This window comes from Malus domestica, chromosome 17, assembly GCF_042453785.1.
Source record: "Malus domestica chromosome 17, GDT2T_hap1".
Lineage (NCBI taxonomy): Eukaryota > Viridiplantae > Streptophyta > Magnoliopsida > Rosales > Rosaceae > Malus > Malus domestica.
In genome coordinates, this window is record NC_091677.1 from 33,600,396 (window position 1) to 33,615,983 (window position 15,588).

General features: G+C 41.1%; 1 protein-coding gene and 2 long non-coding RNA genes across 3 annotated transcripts; 1 reads left to right on the forward strand and 2 right to left on the reverse strand.

The window, feature by feature from the left end:
* Positions 1-3,304: 3,304 nt before the first annotated feature.
* LOC103406021 (2-methylpropanoate--CoA ligase CCL4-like) lies at positions 3,305-5,416 on the forward strand. Its single transcript, XM_029097821.2, has one exon. The coding sequence runs from the start codon at positions 3,622-3,624 to the stop codon at positions 5,278-5,280; it is 1,659 nt and encodes a 552-aa protein (XP_028953654.1). The 5' UTR covers positions 3,305-3,621; the 3' UTR covers positions 5,281-5,416.
* A 1,318-nt stretch (positions 5,417-6,734) lies between these two features.
* On the reverse strand, positions 6,735-7,210 carry LOC108169799 (uncharacterized). The gene is made up of 2 exons (XR_003770918.2): positions 6,988-7,210; positions 6,735-6,898 (listed from the first exon to the last, which is right to left on the reverse strand). It is a non-coding gene; the product is annotated as an uncharacterized lncRNA (long non-coding RNA).
* Positions 7,211-13,393: 6,183 nt separating this feature from the next.
* On the reverse strand, positions 13,394-14,459 carry LOC103426223 (uncharacterized). The gene is made up of 3 exons (XR_003770919.2): positions 14,372-14,459; positions 14,105-14,175; positions 13,394-13,528 (listed from the first exon to the last, which is right to left on the reverse strand). It is a non-coding gene; the product is annotated as an uncharacterized lncRNA (long non-coding RNA).
* Positions 14,460-15,588: the final 1,129 nt, after the last annotated feature.

Consider the following 15,588-nt stretch of genomic DNA (forward strand, 5'->3'; position numbering starts at 1 on the left):
AAAGCCTACGTGGCGCGCAGGCCGAGTAATTAATAAGCTAACTACGTCATTTGGTGATTTGCAGGGCGTGCCAACTCGTCGGCCGAGCTCGGCCGAGAAGTAAATTTGTTGATGTTGCGTTGGGTCGCGCTACTGACTTCTGCGTCTTGCGATTGCGGCCGAGAAAGGAACACGTCTCGGCCTCTTAGGTTCTCGAACCTAAAAACAAGGTTACTATTCTTACGAAGTTCAATATCAGATTCGGCTTTCAATGTGCCGAATGTAATAACTGTAACACCTCACTTCGCCGAGAAGGCTGATGAGATGACCTCGACCAATAAGGATTTAGAAACCCTTCTCGACCGAGACTTGGATAGGTAATCAATCGTTCTCGCCGCAGTGCTGTTGATGCCAACGGAAGATACTGCGAAACCGACTGACTCTACGGTGACAGAGCTATCTATGCCGACTTAAGATATCACCGGTTGCTTCCACAGTGCTGTTGATGCCAACGGAAGATGTGTCAGCGAAAAAGAAAATGAAAAAGATCTCAAGTTGTGAGAATTTGCGCAGGGCAATTTTATGTTGATTTGGAGGGGGTTCTTCCTGATGTACAGCGTCCCCTATTTATAGTACTGAACCTTGAGTCCGAGTTTACATCCTACTTGGACTAGGTTTCCCTCTCCGGATCACCTCGACCAGTCCTACATCTACTAGGACTATGAACCTAGTCCTTAGCTAAGCTGGATTAGTTTCCTGGATATCCGATCCCGTCGAGACTCCCCATTGCACTAGGATTCATCCTAACCGCCCTAGGTTTGGACTCCCACGGGTTGACCGATCCATGGTCCTTTTGCCGCTCGGCCTCCTGGGCCGAGAGTGATTCTACCCTCGGCCCAAACTATTATTTTGGGCCCAAACAGATACCTTCAAGGTTAAGTTAAAACCCAACCCGGATTAAGATTCCTTCTCCTGATCAAACAACGACCCGACCAGTCCTACTTTCACCCTAATTGTGAACCTATTCCTTTATTGAGCCGGATTCACTTCCAGGTTATTGATCTTGCCGAGACTCCTCATTGCACCAAGATTCGACTCATCTTGCGGCATGGCATAATCGACTTGGATTTGGAAGCCCACGACCTATCCGGTCCAGAACTAACTGATCCCTGAGAACCGAATCCTGTCGTAAGGCCTTCTGGGCCGAGAATAATTCTATACTCGGCCCAAACTAATATTTTGGGCCCAAACACCTTATTGAAGATAAATACTTTCTTAGTGCCATTCACACTAAGTCTGACAATTTCTTATACGACTCGTTAACTCAACACGAAGCGACATGAAAATAACGAGATTCAATTCTACCTTTTACCGATTCGGGTTGTTATCGAGTAACCTGTTAATGTGTCAGCTTGTTATCAAGTCACATGTTAAAGACCCGATAAGATAGCGTCTAACATTAGACACGACATTTTATTGCATGACTTGTTAACTTGACAAGGAACGACACGACCTGTTAATAAATCGGGTCGTTATTGGGGCACCTCTTAAGAACTCGTTAAGATAATGGTTATGACATGAAAACGACACAAACATGACAACACATGACCAATTTGCCAAACCTAATTCACACACTCATTTTTACTCACCTTTCTTAATTTTTTTGTCATTGATCTTTCTTCAATTCATTGATTCAAATAGTGAAATTTTGAGAAAATGTGTGAGAAGTAAACTATGTGTGTCAATAGCATATTGTTACGTGGTATTATTTTATACCGATGAATTATCTTTCTATGCTTTTTATAAAAGCAGCAAACTCTTTTCACGATTTAAAGAGAAAAGAGTGTTCCACATCTTATTTATTTTAAATTTTCTAATAACAATAACAAGACATCAATCAACTTCATGAGGTTCCTTGTATCAAATGGTCCTTCGTTATTCGCTATTTCCTTATTTGGCCCACCTGTTGGTGACTTGATTTGCTTCTTTACGGGCATGATTTGGTTTGGAATGTGCAATATTCATCCTCTCCTCCCAAGCACCATCCGATTCACTTCACCCACTTTTTTTTTTTCTTTTTTTTTTTCGGCTTGCTTCATTTTTGAATTACTTTAGGGGACTTACGAGTTTTTACAGCGTGCCGTTTTCGATACTTTGACAAATTTAACCTTTATATATTTTGCATTTCTTCATTAAAAATGCTCTAAGATGTTAAATCACTTAGACGAAACCAAGTGAACATTAGAAGGTCGACATGTCAATTTAAAGACAAATATTGTTAGGTATACTAAATTTGTACATCAAATGATGCAGCATGCAGTGACGTGCCGATCCAAGATTCAAATCTCGGAAGTCCCTATAAAAAATTTAGAAGAAAAATTGAATTGAGCAACGCGAGATGAGCGGCTGAAGGCGACGGCCTGAGTGGTGATGGCACAAAAACAGGTGGTGGGGTTTGGCGTTAGGGTTGGGATTTGAAGTGTGCAAGTTGACAACCTCTGCCTGTACAAAGTATTTTTCTAAAAGGGTTGAAAGCTTTATATGTTTACATATAGTAAAAAGAGTTCTTTCTGATTTTTCTCTATTAGATTTAGGTTATTCAAATGAATAAAAATATCCACTTAGTGGGATTAATCCTTTTATATTTAATAGAGTAAATGAGTCCATGTGGTTTAAAGAACCCTAACATTGTGAAGAAAAAAATTATGGTGTATAATGTGCCACATTATGTGTGCACAAATTTGATACATGTAACATCACTCTAAAGAGAGAAAAATAAATGAGCTTTCAAATTCACATTTTCCAAGCTATAATAGAACTCTCTTTTACATTTTTCGATAATATATAAGTAAACTATTTGAATTTGGGTAATACTTAAATCCTCCTACGCAGGGGAAGCACATATTTTTCAATTGCGAATAACGTATCTTAACTGAATAAAATTGACAATTGAAACCATTCAATTATTTAATATTCATTTGAAGATCAGTCCTATAAAAAATTATTTGACTTGAAGATCGTTTAACCATTCAAATTCATCAAATAAATAAACAATTCATCATAAATATGTTACTTGGTATACATTTAAATCACTAAATTATCTTTTACAGAAGTGATTTTTGTATAGATGATCTTTAAATAAAAATTAAAAAAATTAAACGATTCTAATTGTAAAATCTGTACCGTCAAAGATACATCATTTATAAATATATGGGTTTATTCACAAATGAGAAAATACAAGCATTATCCTTAATTTGTATCTATCCATCGAATGAGCTTTTGACCCAAAAAAACAAATCCATCAAAACAGCTATATTATTTGTGAAATGTCTTGGACGAAATCAAAGTCACATGAGCTTTTTTTTTTTTTTTTTTTGTGCTAATATTTTTGTCGTCGGCCTCATCCAGATCGGTCTAGATATATTAAATAGACAGAGGATCATTTCGAGATTCCTTAAATTATTTATTGAATATTGTACTATTAATTTTTATTAAATATTATTTATATTTAATTTTAAATAAAAAAATTTACAATAATTCTTGAAGAAAGGATGGGGCGAGGATGTCGTTAAATAAAGCACTCCATGATTGAACTAAACAACACAGCTAGCTCAGACCATCTGTGTAGTCCAGAGAAAAATAATGGAAGATCTGAAGCCCACGTCAGCAAACTCATCCCCTCTAACACCCTTGGGCTTTCTGGAAAGAGCAGCCACCGTCTACGGCGACTGCCCGTCCGTTATATACGGAGACACCACCTACACTTGGACACAGACCCACCGTCGATGTCTCCGCGTGGCTTCCTCTATATCATCCCTTGGTATCAAGACAGGCAACGTGGTGTCCGTTCTCTCCCCAAACATCCCAGCCATGTACGAGCTCCACTTCGCCGTGCCCATGTCCGGCGCCATCCTCAACAACATCAACACCCGCCTGGACAGCCGCACCGTCTCCGTACTCCTGCGCCACAGCGAGTCAAAACTCGTCTTCGTCGACTACGAATTGCAATCCCTAATCCTCGAAGCCATCTCTCTCTTCCCACCAAACACCCCCTCCCCTCGACTCGTCCTCATCGCCGGAGATTCCGGCGCGCCGTCACGCGCAGCACCACTCGATGACTTCCTTTGCACGTACGAGGACCTCGTGGACAGGGGCGACGAGGGGTTCGAGTGGGTCTCGCCGTCGAACGAGTGGGTTCCGATGACGCTGAATTACACGTCGGGGACCACATCGTCTCCCAAGGGAGTCGTTCACTCCCACAGAGGGGTCTTCATCATCGCCGTCGATTCCCTGATCGACTGGGGTGTACCCAAACAGCCGGTGTACCTGTGGACCCTACCGATGTTCCACGCTAACGGGTGGAGCTACCCCTACGGAATGGCAGCCGTCGGTGGGACCAACATCTGCGTCCGTAAGTTCGACGCCCAAATAATCTATTCCATGATCAAACGATACCGAGTTACCCACATGTGCGGTGCGCCGGTGGTGCTGAACATGCTCACAAACGTCCCGTCCGGAACCGAAAAGCTCGAGTACCCGGTTCACATCCTGACAGCCGGAGCTCCGCCGCCGGCTCCGGTTCTGTTCCGGACCGAGTCCCTGGGTTTCGTGGTGAGTCACGGGTATGGGCTGACCGAAACGGCGGGGCTGGTGGTGTCGTGCGCGTGGAAGAGGAAGTGGAATTTGTTGCCGGCGACTGAGAGAGCAAGGCTGAAGTCGAGGCAGGGAGTGAGGACGGTCGGGCTGACCCGAATGGACGTGGTAAACCCGGACTCGGGACTCAGCGTAAAACGCGACGGCACGTCGCTCGGCGAAGTCGTTTTGAGAGGCGGGTGCGTGATGCTAGGGTATTTGAAAGACCAATCGGGAACAGCCAAGTGCATGAAAGACGGGTGGTTTTACACGGGTGACGTGGGCGTGATGCATCCCGACGGCTATCTGGAAATTAAGGACAGATCCAAGGACGTTATTATAAGCGGGGGCGAGAATCTGAGCAGTGTGGAGGTGGAGTCGGTGCTGTATACGAACCCGGCTGTCAACGAGGCGGCGGTGGTGGCGAGGCCGGACGAGTTTTGGGGGGAGACGCCGTGTGCATTCGTGAGCTTGAAGAGTGAGGTGAGGCCGAAGCCGACGGAGAAGGAGATCATTGAGTATTGCAGGAAGAAGCTGCCGAAATACATGGTGCCAAAAACGGTGGTGTTTACGGACGAGCTTCCCAAGACATCGACCGGGAAGATTCAGAAGTTTGTGCTGAGACAGATGGCGAAGGGTTTGGGTTCGTCGAGGCCTAGTCGAATGTAATTTTTATATTATTTAGTTAATTAATTAATTAATGCATGTGGAGTGATACATCATATATTGTTATATAAATGATGAGATATGTGTGTTAAAAAAATTAGTAACTTAAAAAATAAAATTTCCCACTATTTACATAAAACACGTGGTGAATCACTCGTATTTCTATCACAACTAAAAATTTCTCGATGAAAGATACACATATTGTATTACTCGTGTTTCGATTACAATAAAAAATTTCTTTAAGGAAGAGAGCTATGGCGTCTGATTTACGATGATCGTTGATTTCCATTCCAATAGGCTACTCATTCTCATGGTCATGGCGTCATTATGTCACCGTAACTCTATTTTTAAACAGTGTATAAAAAATAAAACGTGAAACAGTGATATTCCAATGATTTTAGTTTGGGAACTTTAACGAAAAACACCCGGTACTGTTCACTTTAACGAAAAACCACATTTTTACACTAAAAAGTCAATTCTGGTACTATTCACTTTACCCTTTATTTTGTCCTTATCATTAAAACTCAAAGTTTTCAAGCCCTTTTCATTAGTTTTCCTTTTTAGTTTTCCCACGAAAGGTGGGAGTAGAGGAGAAAGTGGGTAATCCAATCTGATCCAATTAAAATCAAATATAATATTAGGAAGAAAAAAAAAAGGAAAGCTGAATAGAGATGAGAATAAATTTATAAGCAATGTATTATTTACACACTATGTATTACTTTTCACACATTTATTATTAATTTTATTATTTGATATTTTTTAATTCATTTTATTCAATCATAAATTAAAATAATGTGTATCGAGAAGTGTGTTATCCATTCACTCATTTTATTATTAGAAAGCGAGAACCTAATTTTGAGGTCACAATGTTCACCAAAACTAATAGGACTAAAAAAATCTCTTAAACAAAAAGAATCAAAACTAACTGAAAATAATAAAAACAAATTCACAAGGGGTAATTTTAAAATGAATGTGATCCCTCTGTGCTAACAGAAAAGAATCGAATTAAAAATGATGACAATCGATAATATTAAGCCATAAGGTCTTCTTTCAGTGATCAAATCTTCTGTATTTAAAATGAGTGTGATCCCTCTGTGCCTCAAGTATTAGTGTGTTTATAAATTTAAATTTTCTTAATTTTACTGTCATAAACTTTAATATGTGTCAAACAATAATGGAAGTGACGCTAAAGAGATCACACCCATTTTGGATGCAGAAACTAAGCAACACCAAGTGTATGGCTCTTCGCCATCTCCTCCGATAATTTAACCGACAACACAACATCATCACTGAAGCATGAGAGCACGTGAAATGCAAAAGATCCAGCGAAATCCGACGCCGAAAAAGAATAAGAAATAATACCTTGTCATATACGGGAACGAAGAAGTAACCATTGGGAGCACATTGAGTGCTATCCTTCAACAACCCATCAACTGTCCGAAGCTCAACAAATCCCAAAATCAATTTGTTACTTGTTCGATATCCCGTATCTGGGTTTCGATTAGTGACGAAAATGCAGTGAAATTTCAGGCAGTAAGTCCAAAAATTGTTTTACCGTGATGTGAGAATAATCCAATTTAACATCGGTGGGCTTCCTGGCCTTGATCAGAGAAGAACTAGCCTGCAAGTTTACAGTGGAGATTGCCTACTCGATCAGGTAAAGGGGTAAAACCCATTAACTCTAACAGTGAAAAAGATGAAGTCTTTTACCTCGACGAAGCCGCCGCAGCCGTGGATTGAATCGGCGAAAGTGGTAGAGAGGTGGTCTTTGATGCCCATTTGGCCTCCCTCGTGTGTGTGTTTCGGAGTTGGGAGATTGGCGAGGGCCGAGAAGAAGATGTGTTTCTCTGAAAACAACGACGCAGATCTGACTTCCCTAGTTTATATGATCCATCACTTAAAACAAGAGAGAGAGAGGGAGAGAGAGTGAGCGGCTGATGAATCAGTCCGAGTTCTGACTGGAGTTTTTAGTCCAATGCCTCGTTTTTCTTGGACACATAAAGTGTTTTGTTTCAGCCGTTGAGATTGATCCAACGGTAATCAATTAAATTACTTCAGGTATCAAATAGGTAGCCGCTTGCTCGGGTACCCCTTTTCTCTCCTTTCTTTCTCCACTTTCTGCTGCAAAATCTCTCCCTCTCTCCCTCACCTGTTCTTCTTCTCTCAGTCTTCAGGTTGTCAGGTACTCTCTCTCTGCTTGCAGATTCCCATGGTAAAGTTTCATTCTTTATTTTTCAATATTTTCATTGAAATTAATTAACTTTAGGTTAAATAGTCAAAATAGCCCATGAGATTTGTATAATTAATAAAAATGGTCCATAAGATTGAAAATCAATAGAAATAGTCTTAGGATTGTCTACCATCCATGATTTTGATCATTCCGTTAAAAACTGTTTGTGTTAAAGGAAAAGAAATCACCCAATCTGTACAAAGTGGACAGCAGGAATGTAGCATGTGGATGCACATTCTGGACAGTTTGGACAGTTGCATGTGGATACCAAAATCCTTGTCAGCAAAGGTTTGCACATGGTGGATACACATCATGGGCGTGTCAGTTACATCATGGGCAGCAAGGATGCCCATTGGTTTTTATATTTAATTATTGCATGCGTGCTATCATTGTATGTACATATAATAGCTGTTTTCATTTGTACAAAAAGATGAAATAGTAGTATTCTTCAATTCCAAATTGATATGGTATCAGAGCAAGATTAATCCTTTGCTCTGCTCTGCCTTCACTCTTCCGCTACTATACTGTGCACGGGGACACTTGCTACTGCACAACCATTGCACTGCAAGCTGCACACTCACTGCCTTGCTGTCGCACAGCTACTACACAGCCATCGTCGCTGCATTACCTGCTAAGCATTCATTACGTCACTGCTCCGCCGACTCAGCTTCACTCAAACCAGTGCCACCGAAGCAGAAAATAAAGGAGGAAGCAGGCAGCAACCAAATCAGCCTTACAAGATGGATACAAGCCAAAAGCATCCAATCCATTTTTCTATTCACGTTCTCGTCTCCGATGGAGATAATCATTCTACTTGGCGTAGATCACTTTCTAATACCCAATATCAAGAAATTACATTCATCATGAACAACAAGAGAACTGGGCAGCCAACTGCTCAAACTGGTTATGGAAGCCAACCATCGGCTCAGCCCGCATATGGCACTGCATATGGAGCACCTCCAGCACGACAGACTCTTGCAAATCCTGCAGTTTATGGACAAACTGCTCAGTCACCTAGCACTCCAGAAGGCTATGGTCAGCGAGCACCTCAATCGCAAACTGCCAACAATCCAACATTCACAACCAAGGAATACAGTCAACTCATGGCTCTCCTTTACAATAAGAACGGTAAAGATCAACCACTTGCAAATGCAACAGGTATTTTCTCACCTAAATGCAACATAGCATAAACAGATCCACCCTCGAGTATATATTGGATTGTTGATAGCGGAGCAACCGACCATATATCGCATTTGTCACCAACACAAAGCATCATTGATGCTCATCATGAGTACGTTGGCTTACCAAATGGGGAGCAAGCAGAAATCAAACATATTGGTTCCATGAGATTGTCACAAGATCTCTCTCTTGATAAAGTTCTTCATGTACCAAAGTTTCGTGTTAATTTATTGTCTGTTAGTAAATTGACAAGAGCTTTGCATTGTAAAGTGACGTTCTATCCCAATTTTTGTGTTGTGCAGGACATGGACACGAAGAGGGTGATTGGCCTGGGCAAGCATTTTGATGGGCTCTACTATCTTACACCAAGACAAAACCCTTACCTTGTCCACCACATCCATCTTACCACTAGTCTATGGCATCAGCGTCTTGGACACCCATCGGCCGCACCTTTACTTTCATTAGCCAAAAATCATGCTGAAATAATTTTTGATTCCACACACATTTGTGAAGTTTGCCCTTTAGCAAAGCAAACCCGTCTACCATTTCATAACAGTGAAATCAAATCTTTCGCACCATTTGACCTGATTCATTGTGACATTTGGGGGCCTCACAGAAATCAAACACACACTGGGGCACGATATTTTCTTACTATTGTGGATGATTTCACTCGTTTTACTTGGGTACATCTTATGAATTTCAAATCCGACACACAAACAATATTGAAATCCTTTTTCTCTTGGGTCAAAACACAATTTCAACATGGCATTAAAGCTCTCCGTGCGGATAATGGTAGTGAGTTCCTTTCCATACGTTCCTACCTAGAATCATGTGGCACATTTTTTCAACATTCTTGCCCTTACACACCATAACAAAACGGGGTGGTCGAACGTAAACATAGGCACCTTTTGAATGTTGGTCGTGCTCTTCGGTTTCAAGCCAACTTACCTTTACAATTTTGGGGAGAAAGTATTCAGACTGCTTGTTATCTCATCAATCGTCTACCTACACCCTTGCTCTCCCATAAGTCACCATACGAACTTTTGCATAACACACCACCAACTTATACCCACCTACGTGTTTTTGGATGCCTCAGCTATGTCACCAATATGACACCCACCCATAAGTTTGATGTCCGTGCTCGTCGTTGTGTTTTCCTTGGTTATCCTCTTGGCCAAAAGGGTTATAAGGTATATGATCTAGCCACACGAAATTTTTTTACCTCACGAGATGTAATCTTCCATGAGCACATCTTCCCTTACACCTCTTCATCACCTATAGACCAAACCGACTCATATGTTGCTCCCATTATTCATCCAACACAAGACATCGACTCCTCACCAAGCCTACTTCAAACGGTGCTTGATTCACCATATGAACCTGTCACCATTGACACCATAGCACCTACCATCATCAACACCCCACATGAATCTGCCACCATGACATCTCCTTCAAGCCTTCCAATGGTACCTGCCACCATCGACATGCCACAAGAACTTGTCACTACCTGTTCTTCCTCTTCTCCGCCACCTGCACCACCAACTCCTCACCCAATCTCACTCCGTCACTCCACCCGTCCCACCAAACCACCTGCTCACTTCAAAGATTATGTGGCTCATCACTCCACCTTGCTCACGTCCTCAGAGGCCCTCTCTCAGTCCATGTCCAGCACGCGCTACCCACTGCATCGGTATGTTTCCTATTCCTGCTTATCTCTTGGGTATCAACGCTTTGTTTCTCATATTTCACACTTGGTGGAGCCAAATACCTACGAGCAGGCTTGCCAAAATCCTCACTGGGTTGCAGCGATGCAGGCCGAACTCACAGCCCTAGAAGAAAATAATACCTGGAATTTTGTTCCTCTTCCGCCCGGCCAAAAATCCATTGGCTGCAAATGGGTTTTCAAACTAAAGTACCAATCTGATGGCACTCTTGAACGCTACAAAGCACGTCTCGTTGCCAAAGGTTTCACCCAACGTGAAGGTATCGACTACAAGGAGACTTTTGCACCAGTAGCCAAACTCATCACTGTGCGTTGCCTCTTGACTGTGGCTGCTGTTCGCAATTGGCCCTTACATCAAATGGATGTCCAAAATGCATTTTTGCATGGCGAACTTCATGAGGCGGTGTACATGTTGCCGCCTCCGGGTTGTCGTCGACAGGGGGAGAATGTCGTATGTCGACTCCACAAATCTCTATATGGTCTTAAACAAGCATCCAGAAGTTGGTTTCGAGAATTCTCTAAAGCAATATGTACCATTGGTTTCTGCCAATCCAAGGCAGATTATTCTCTGTTCACTCAAGTCAAAGGTACTTCATTCACTATTGTATTATTATACGTTGACGACATGGTGATTACAGGCAACAATGAGGCAGAAATCAAGAACCTAAAGGCCTTCCTCAGCAGTCAATTTCGAATTAAAGATCTTGGACCTCTGAAATATTTCCTTGGAGTTGAGGTCGCACGATCGAAAGCTGGAGTCACAATCTGTCAACGAAAATATACATTGGACATATTGGAGGAGGCTGGCCTTCTTGGCGCCAAACCCACGAAGGTCCCAATGGAGGCCGATTTAGTCCTAATTCCCGCAGGTAGCACTTCACTACATGAACCTGCGAGGTATAGGCGCTTGGTTGGAAAATTAATTTATTTGACCATCACAAGACCAGAGATAGCATACACTGTCAACACGTTAAGTCAGTTCATGCAAGATCCACAACGACATCATCTCGATGCAGTGTATCGACTTCTTCGATACCTCAAAGGAGCCTCTGGACAAGGCTTGATGTTCTCTTCCCAAAGTGAATTGAATTTAATTGGTTACTGTGATGTAGATTGGGCACGTTGCCCAATTACCCGTCGATCAGTTACTGGTTATTGTATCTTCCTTGGAAAGTCATTGGCGTCCTGGAAAAGCAAGAAGCAAGTTACAGTAGCCCGTTCCTCAGCTGAAGCGGAGTATCGATCTATGGCTACAGCTACTTGTGAATTGAGTTGGCTGCGATATTTATTGGTAGATTTACGTGTTGAGCATCCCCAACCGGCAAGGTTATTTTGTGACAACCAAGCGGCTTTACACATAGCTGCAAACCCTGTGTATCACGAACGCACAAAGCATATTGAGATCGATTGCCACACTGTTCGTGAGAGGATCGAAAAGGGAGAAATTAAAACTTCTTATGTCAGAACAGGAGAACAAGTCGCAGACTTGTTTACCAAGCCACTTCGCGCTCCTATTTTTCATACACATCTAGGCAAGTTGGGCGTCATTGACATTCACGCTCCAACTTGAGGGGGAGTGTTAAAGGAAAAGAAATCACCCAATCTGTACAAAGTGGACAGCAGGAATGTAGCATGTGGATGCACATTCTGGACAGTTTGGACAGTTGCATGTGGATACCAAAATCCTTGTCAGCAAAGGTTTGCACATGGTGGATACACATCATGGGCGTGTCAGTTACATCATGGGCAGCAAGGATGCCCATTGGTTTTTATATTTAATTATTGCATGCGTGCTATCATTGTATGTACATATAATAGCTGTTTTCATTTGTACAAAAAGATGAAATAGTAGTATTCTTCAATTCCAAATTGATAGTTTGGGCAATTTTTAAATCTTCGTAACTCAGTCATTTCTTAATCAAATATGTATAATCTTGTTTTACACTTTCCTATCTTCATTTTGATATATTATAGGTGAAATTTGGTTAATAAACGATTGAGTTACAAAACTTTGAAAATTTCCCAAAGAGTTTTTAACGGAAAGATCAAAATCATCGACAATGAACAATCTCAGGGACCGTTTCTATTGATTTTCAATATCAAAGACCATTTCTATTGATTATGCAAATCTCAAGGACCATTTTGGCTATTTAGCCTTAACCTTATTCTTGCTGCTCGCTCTCGTTGGTGATATATAGTTTTGTGACGTCTACCTCTAGATAACCAGAAGCTGAAACGCAAATCCAAAGCCATTCAGTTCCGATAATTTCGCAATCTCACATAATTTTCGGGTCAGTTCGCTCTGCACTGCATTGCATCCTTGTTCTTATTTTGCTTCTGTTTCTGTTTTTAAACTAATTATTAGTATGAATTAGTGAGCATATCTGGTGATTTTCGATACACAAAACGCAACTGGTGGTTGATGCGAGGAGTTTCTTTTGTTAAATTCCTGCAGTGGTAGTGCCAAGTAATTGATTTTGTTGCTCACATTGCATTCTAGGGGTGGGCGCGGTGCGGTTCGGTGCGGTTTGGAGTGAAACCACAACCGAAACCGAAACTTTTTGCGGTGCGGTACGGTGCGGTTTTGAAGCCAAAACCGAAATGAAACCAAACCGTTTGGTTTGGTTTGGTTCGGTTCGGTGCGGTTTCAAACGGTTTCGGTTTGGTTTTTGAGAAAAAAATGTACAATTTAAAATATACACATATTTATGCATAAGACGGTTTTATTTTCCTTGTATATTAATTAATGAATATGCAGCAAAATTGCACCAAAAACAAGCAACAACAATGCAGCAAAAAACAGCTCCAAAACTGCCAAAAAAATGCAGCCAAACTGCATAAAAAACACAGAAAATAGCAGCAAGACAACACCAAAAACTTCACCAAACCTGCAGCAAAAAACTGCAGAAAATAGCTCCCTCAGCTTTCACATGTACTCTTATGAAATATTCTTAGAAATGATTTTATGACTCGAAAAATGAAACCCTTTCAACAACGACAAGAACAAACATTCCGATACCTGCAATGTACCCCCTCCGCCAGTACTATCACAGTCATCAGACACACTGACAACAGTCCATGGATCAGATGCATTCCAATGAAAATCAACAACCTTGTCCCTGTATACAGTTATAAAGTTAAGCAAACCATGAACAACAAACTACAAGGAAAATTTAAGAAAAGAAAGTGCCCGACAATTCAACCAAATGATACAATAAGGGATCATATTTCCCATGAGTAAACTTCAAGAACTGTTTACCAGGTAATTTTTAACATGTGTAAACTTCAAACAACTTTAAAAGACCTAGAAGCGTATAAGCAATAAGGTACTTGATAAATAAAGGCTCTAAAGCACTACCGTGTCCAGTGCAAAACTTCCGATCAACATTTGATGCAAAGATTAACCTCAATATTCCAGTGATGGATATATAGACACAAACAGCATCATGTTCAGTTTACTGACCACAAGAACATATTTAAAAAGTACTATATAGTGGCATGGGCACAATTATAGACTCAGGCGCCCATACAAGAGACACCAGGAAAGATAGAAATCCAAGAGTGGGACGTAAAACAATTTCCGAAAACCAGAAAGTTGAAAATCAAGGGTGAAAAGATCCTCTACCAGACATCAAAAGTTTGAAAAGGAATCGTAAAGTATGTTTAAATAATGTTAGTAAAAGAGAGCCTCGAACCTGTGCCCAGCATGCTGGAAAAACAGGCCAGGTGGAGAAGTTGGGCCTTTTGGAGTTCGCTCCTTACCGACCTGCAGCGTATTATGTTTTCATAAGTTATAACAACTTCCATCTGATTGAAGTTATGGGAAGAGGAATAGAAAAGCCGAAACTCCATTTATTTGGAAACACTTCGTTTGTTATGTCAAAAAATAGATCAAGAAAAAATTTGAAAATTACTAGATTAACACAAAATAAAACCACGGTACATTATGAAGGCCAATATACCTTCTCATAATCCCAAATGTTTAAAAGACCATCCTCTGCAGAACTTCCAAAGACAGACGATTTGTCTGGACACCACTGAAAACACAAATGCAACCAACAGGCAGTCACCGATCACTTCCACCGCTTCCAGAGATGCAAGCAGGCAGTCGCTCGCAGAGGCAGACGCAGAGATGCAGATTGCAGAGATGGAAGCAGAAGCAGCTTGGTGACCAAAAGGCAAGGTAGAGGCGGAGATGCAAGGAGGCGGCGCAGAAGCAGTCAGACACAGACTAGTCAGGACTCACTCAGGAGTCGAAGTGCAAACCCAAAACCGCAAAACCAAATCTATAAAACTAATTAAAAATTAAAAAGTTTAAAATATAACATTTATTTATTATATGGTGCGGTTTCGGTTTCGGTGCGGTTTTGAAAACCCAAAACCGAAACCAAACCGTTTTGTGTGCCGCGGTTCGGTTTTGAAACCGAAACCGTTTCAAAACCGCAAAACCAAACCGTTTGGTGCAGTTTGATTCGATTCGTGTTTCGGTTTCGGTTTTCAGTTTCAAGTGCCCACCCCTATTGCATTCAGAATTTCTTATCTTATAGTTTTCTTTGTTTCAATCTTTATATATTTATCTTTGTGTCTTCACATATTGGTTTTCAAAAGTAAAGTTGAAGTTGTTGTATCATTGATGTTAGTTAGACTGAATTTCGTATCCCATGTCTTCTATTGTTTCCAACTTTATATTTAATTGGAATTGGAACCACAATTGCGATTGCTAAGCTTTGAAGAATCTTACAAATTGTTTTTGGACATTTTAGAGTAATAGACTAGTACTGCGAATAGAGACCAATGATGTCCGAAGAGTGAAGAGGCGATATAATTTTGTGTGGCGGACTTGTATAATATTGTTATTCATCTGAGGGGTTTAATTGTGTCTAATGGCTACCGATGGTTTCAGATGGCAACAGGTTTCATCAGCTTCACCTCGAAAAATCAATGTCCAAAAGTTTGCAAAATCACGGGGTTCAGAGCTTGAGACGCTCCATTCAATTGTATCTAACAGAATGAACAATGATTTCCAGTTTCGGAGAAGCAAGAGAAGAAGAACCACTGCTTACGACAATCAAGCCGCCATAAAAAGATGTAGAAAGAAGTGAAAACTTGATCAGAGTAATGCTTTGATGTTGCCTACAGAAAGATGACAAGAAGAATGTTCCTCATCACATTCGTAGGA

Bases quoted from the DNA above. Each gene is read 5' to 3' on its own strand.
- LOC103406021 (XM_029097821.2), top strand. From the start codon at position 3,622: ATGGAAGATCTGAAGCCCACGTCAGCAAACTCATCCCCTCTAACACCC.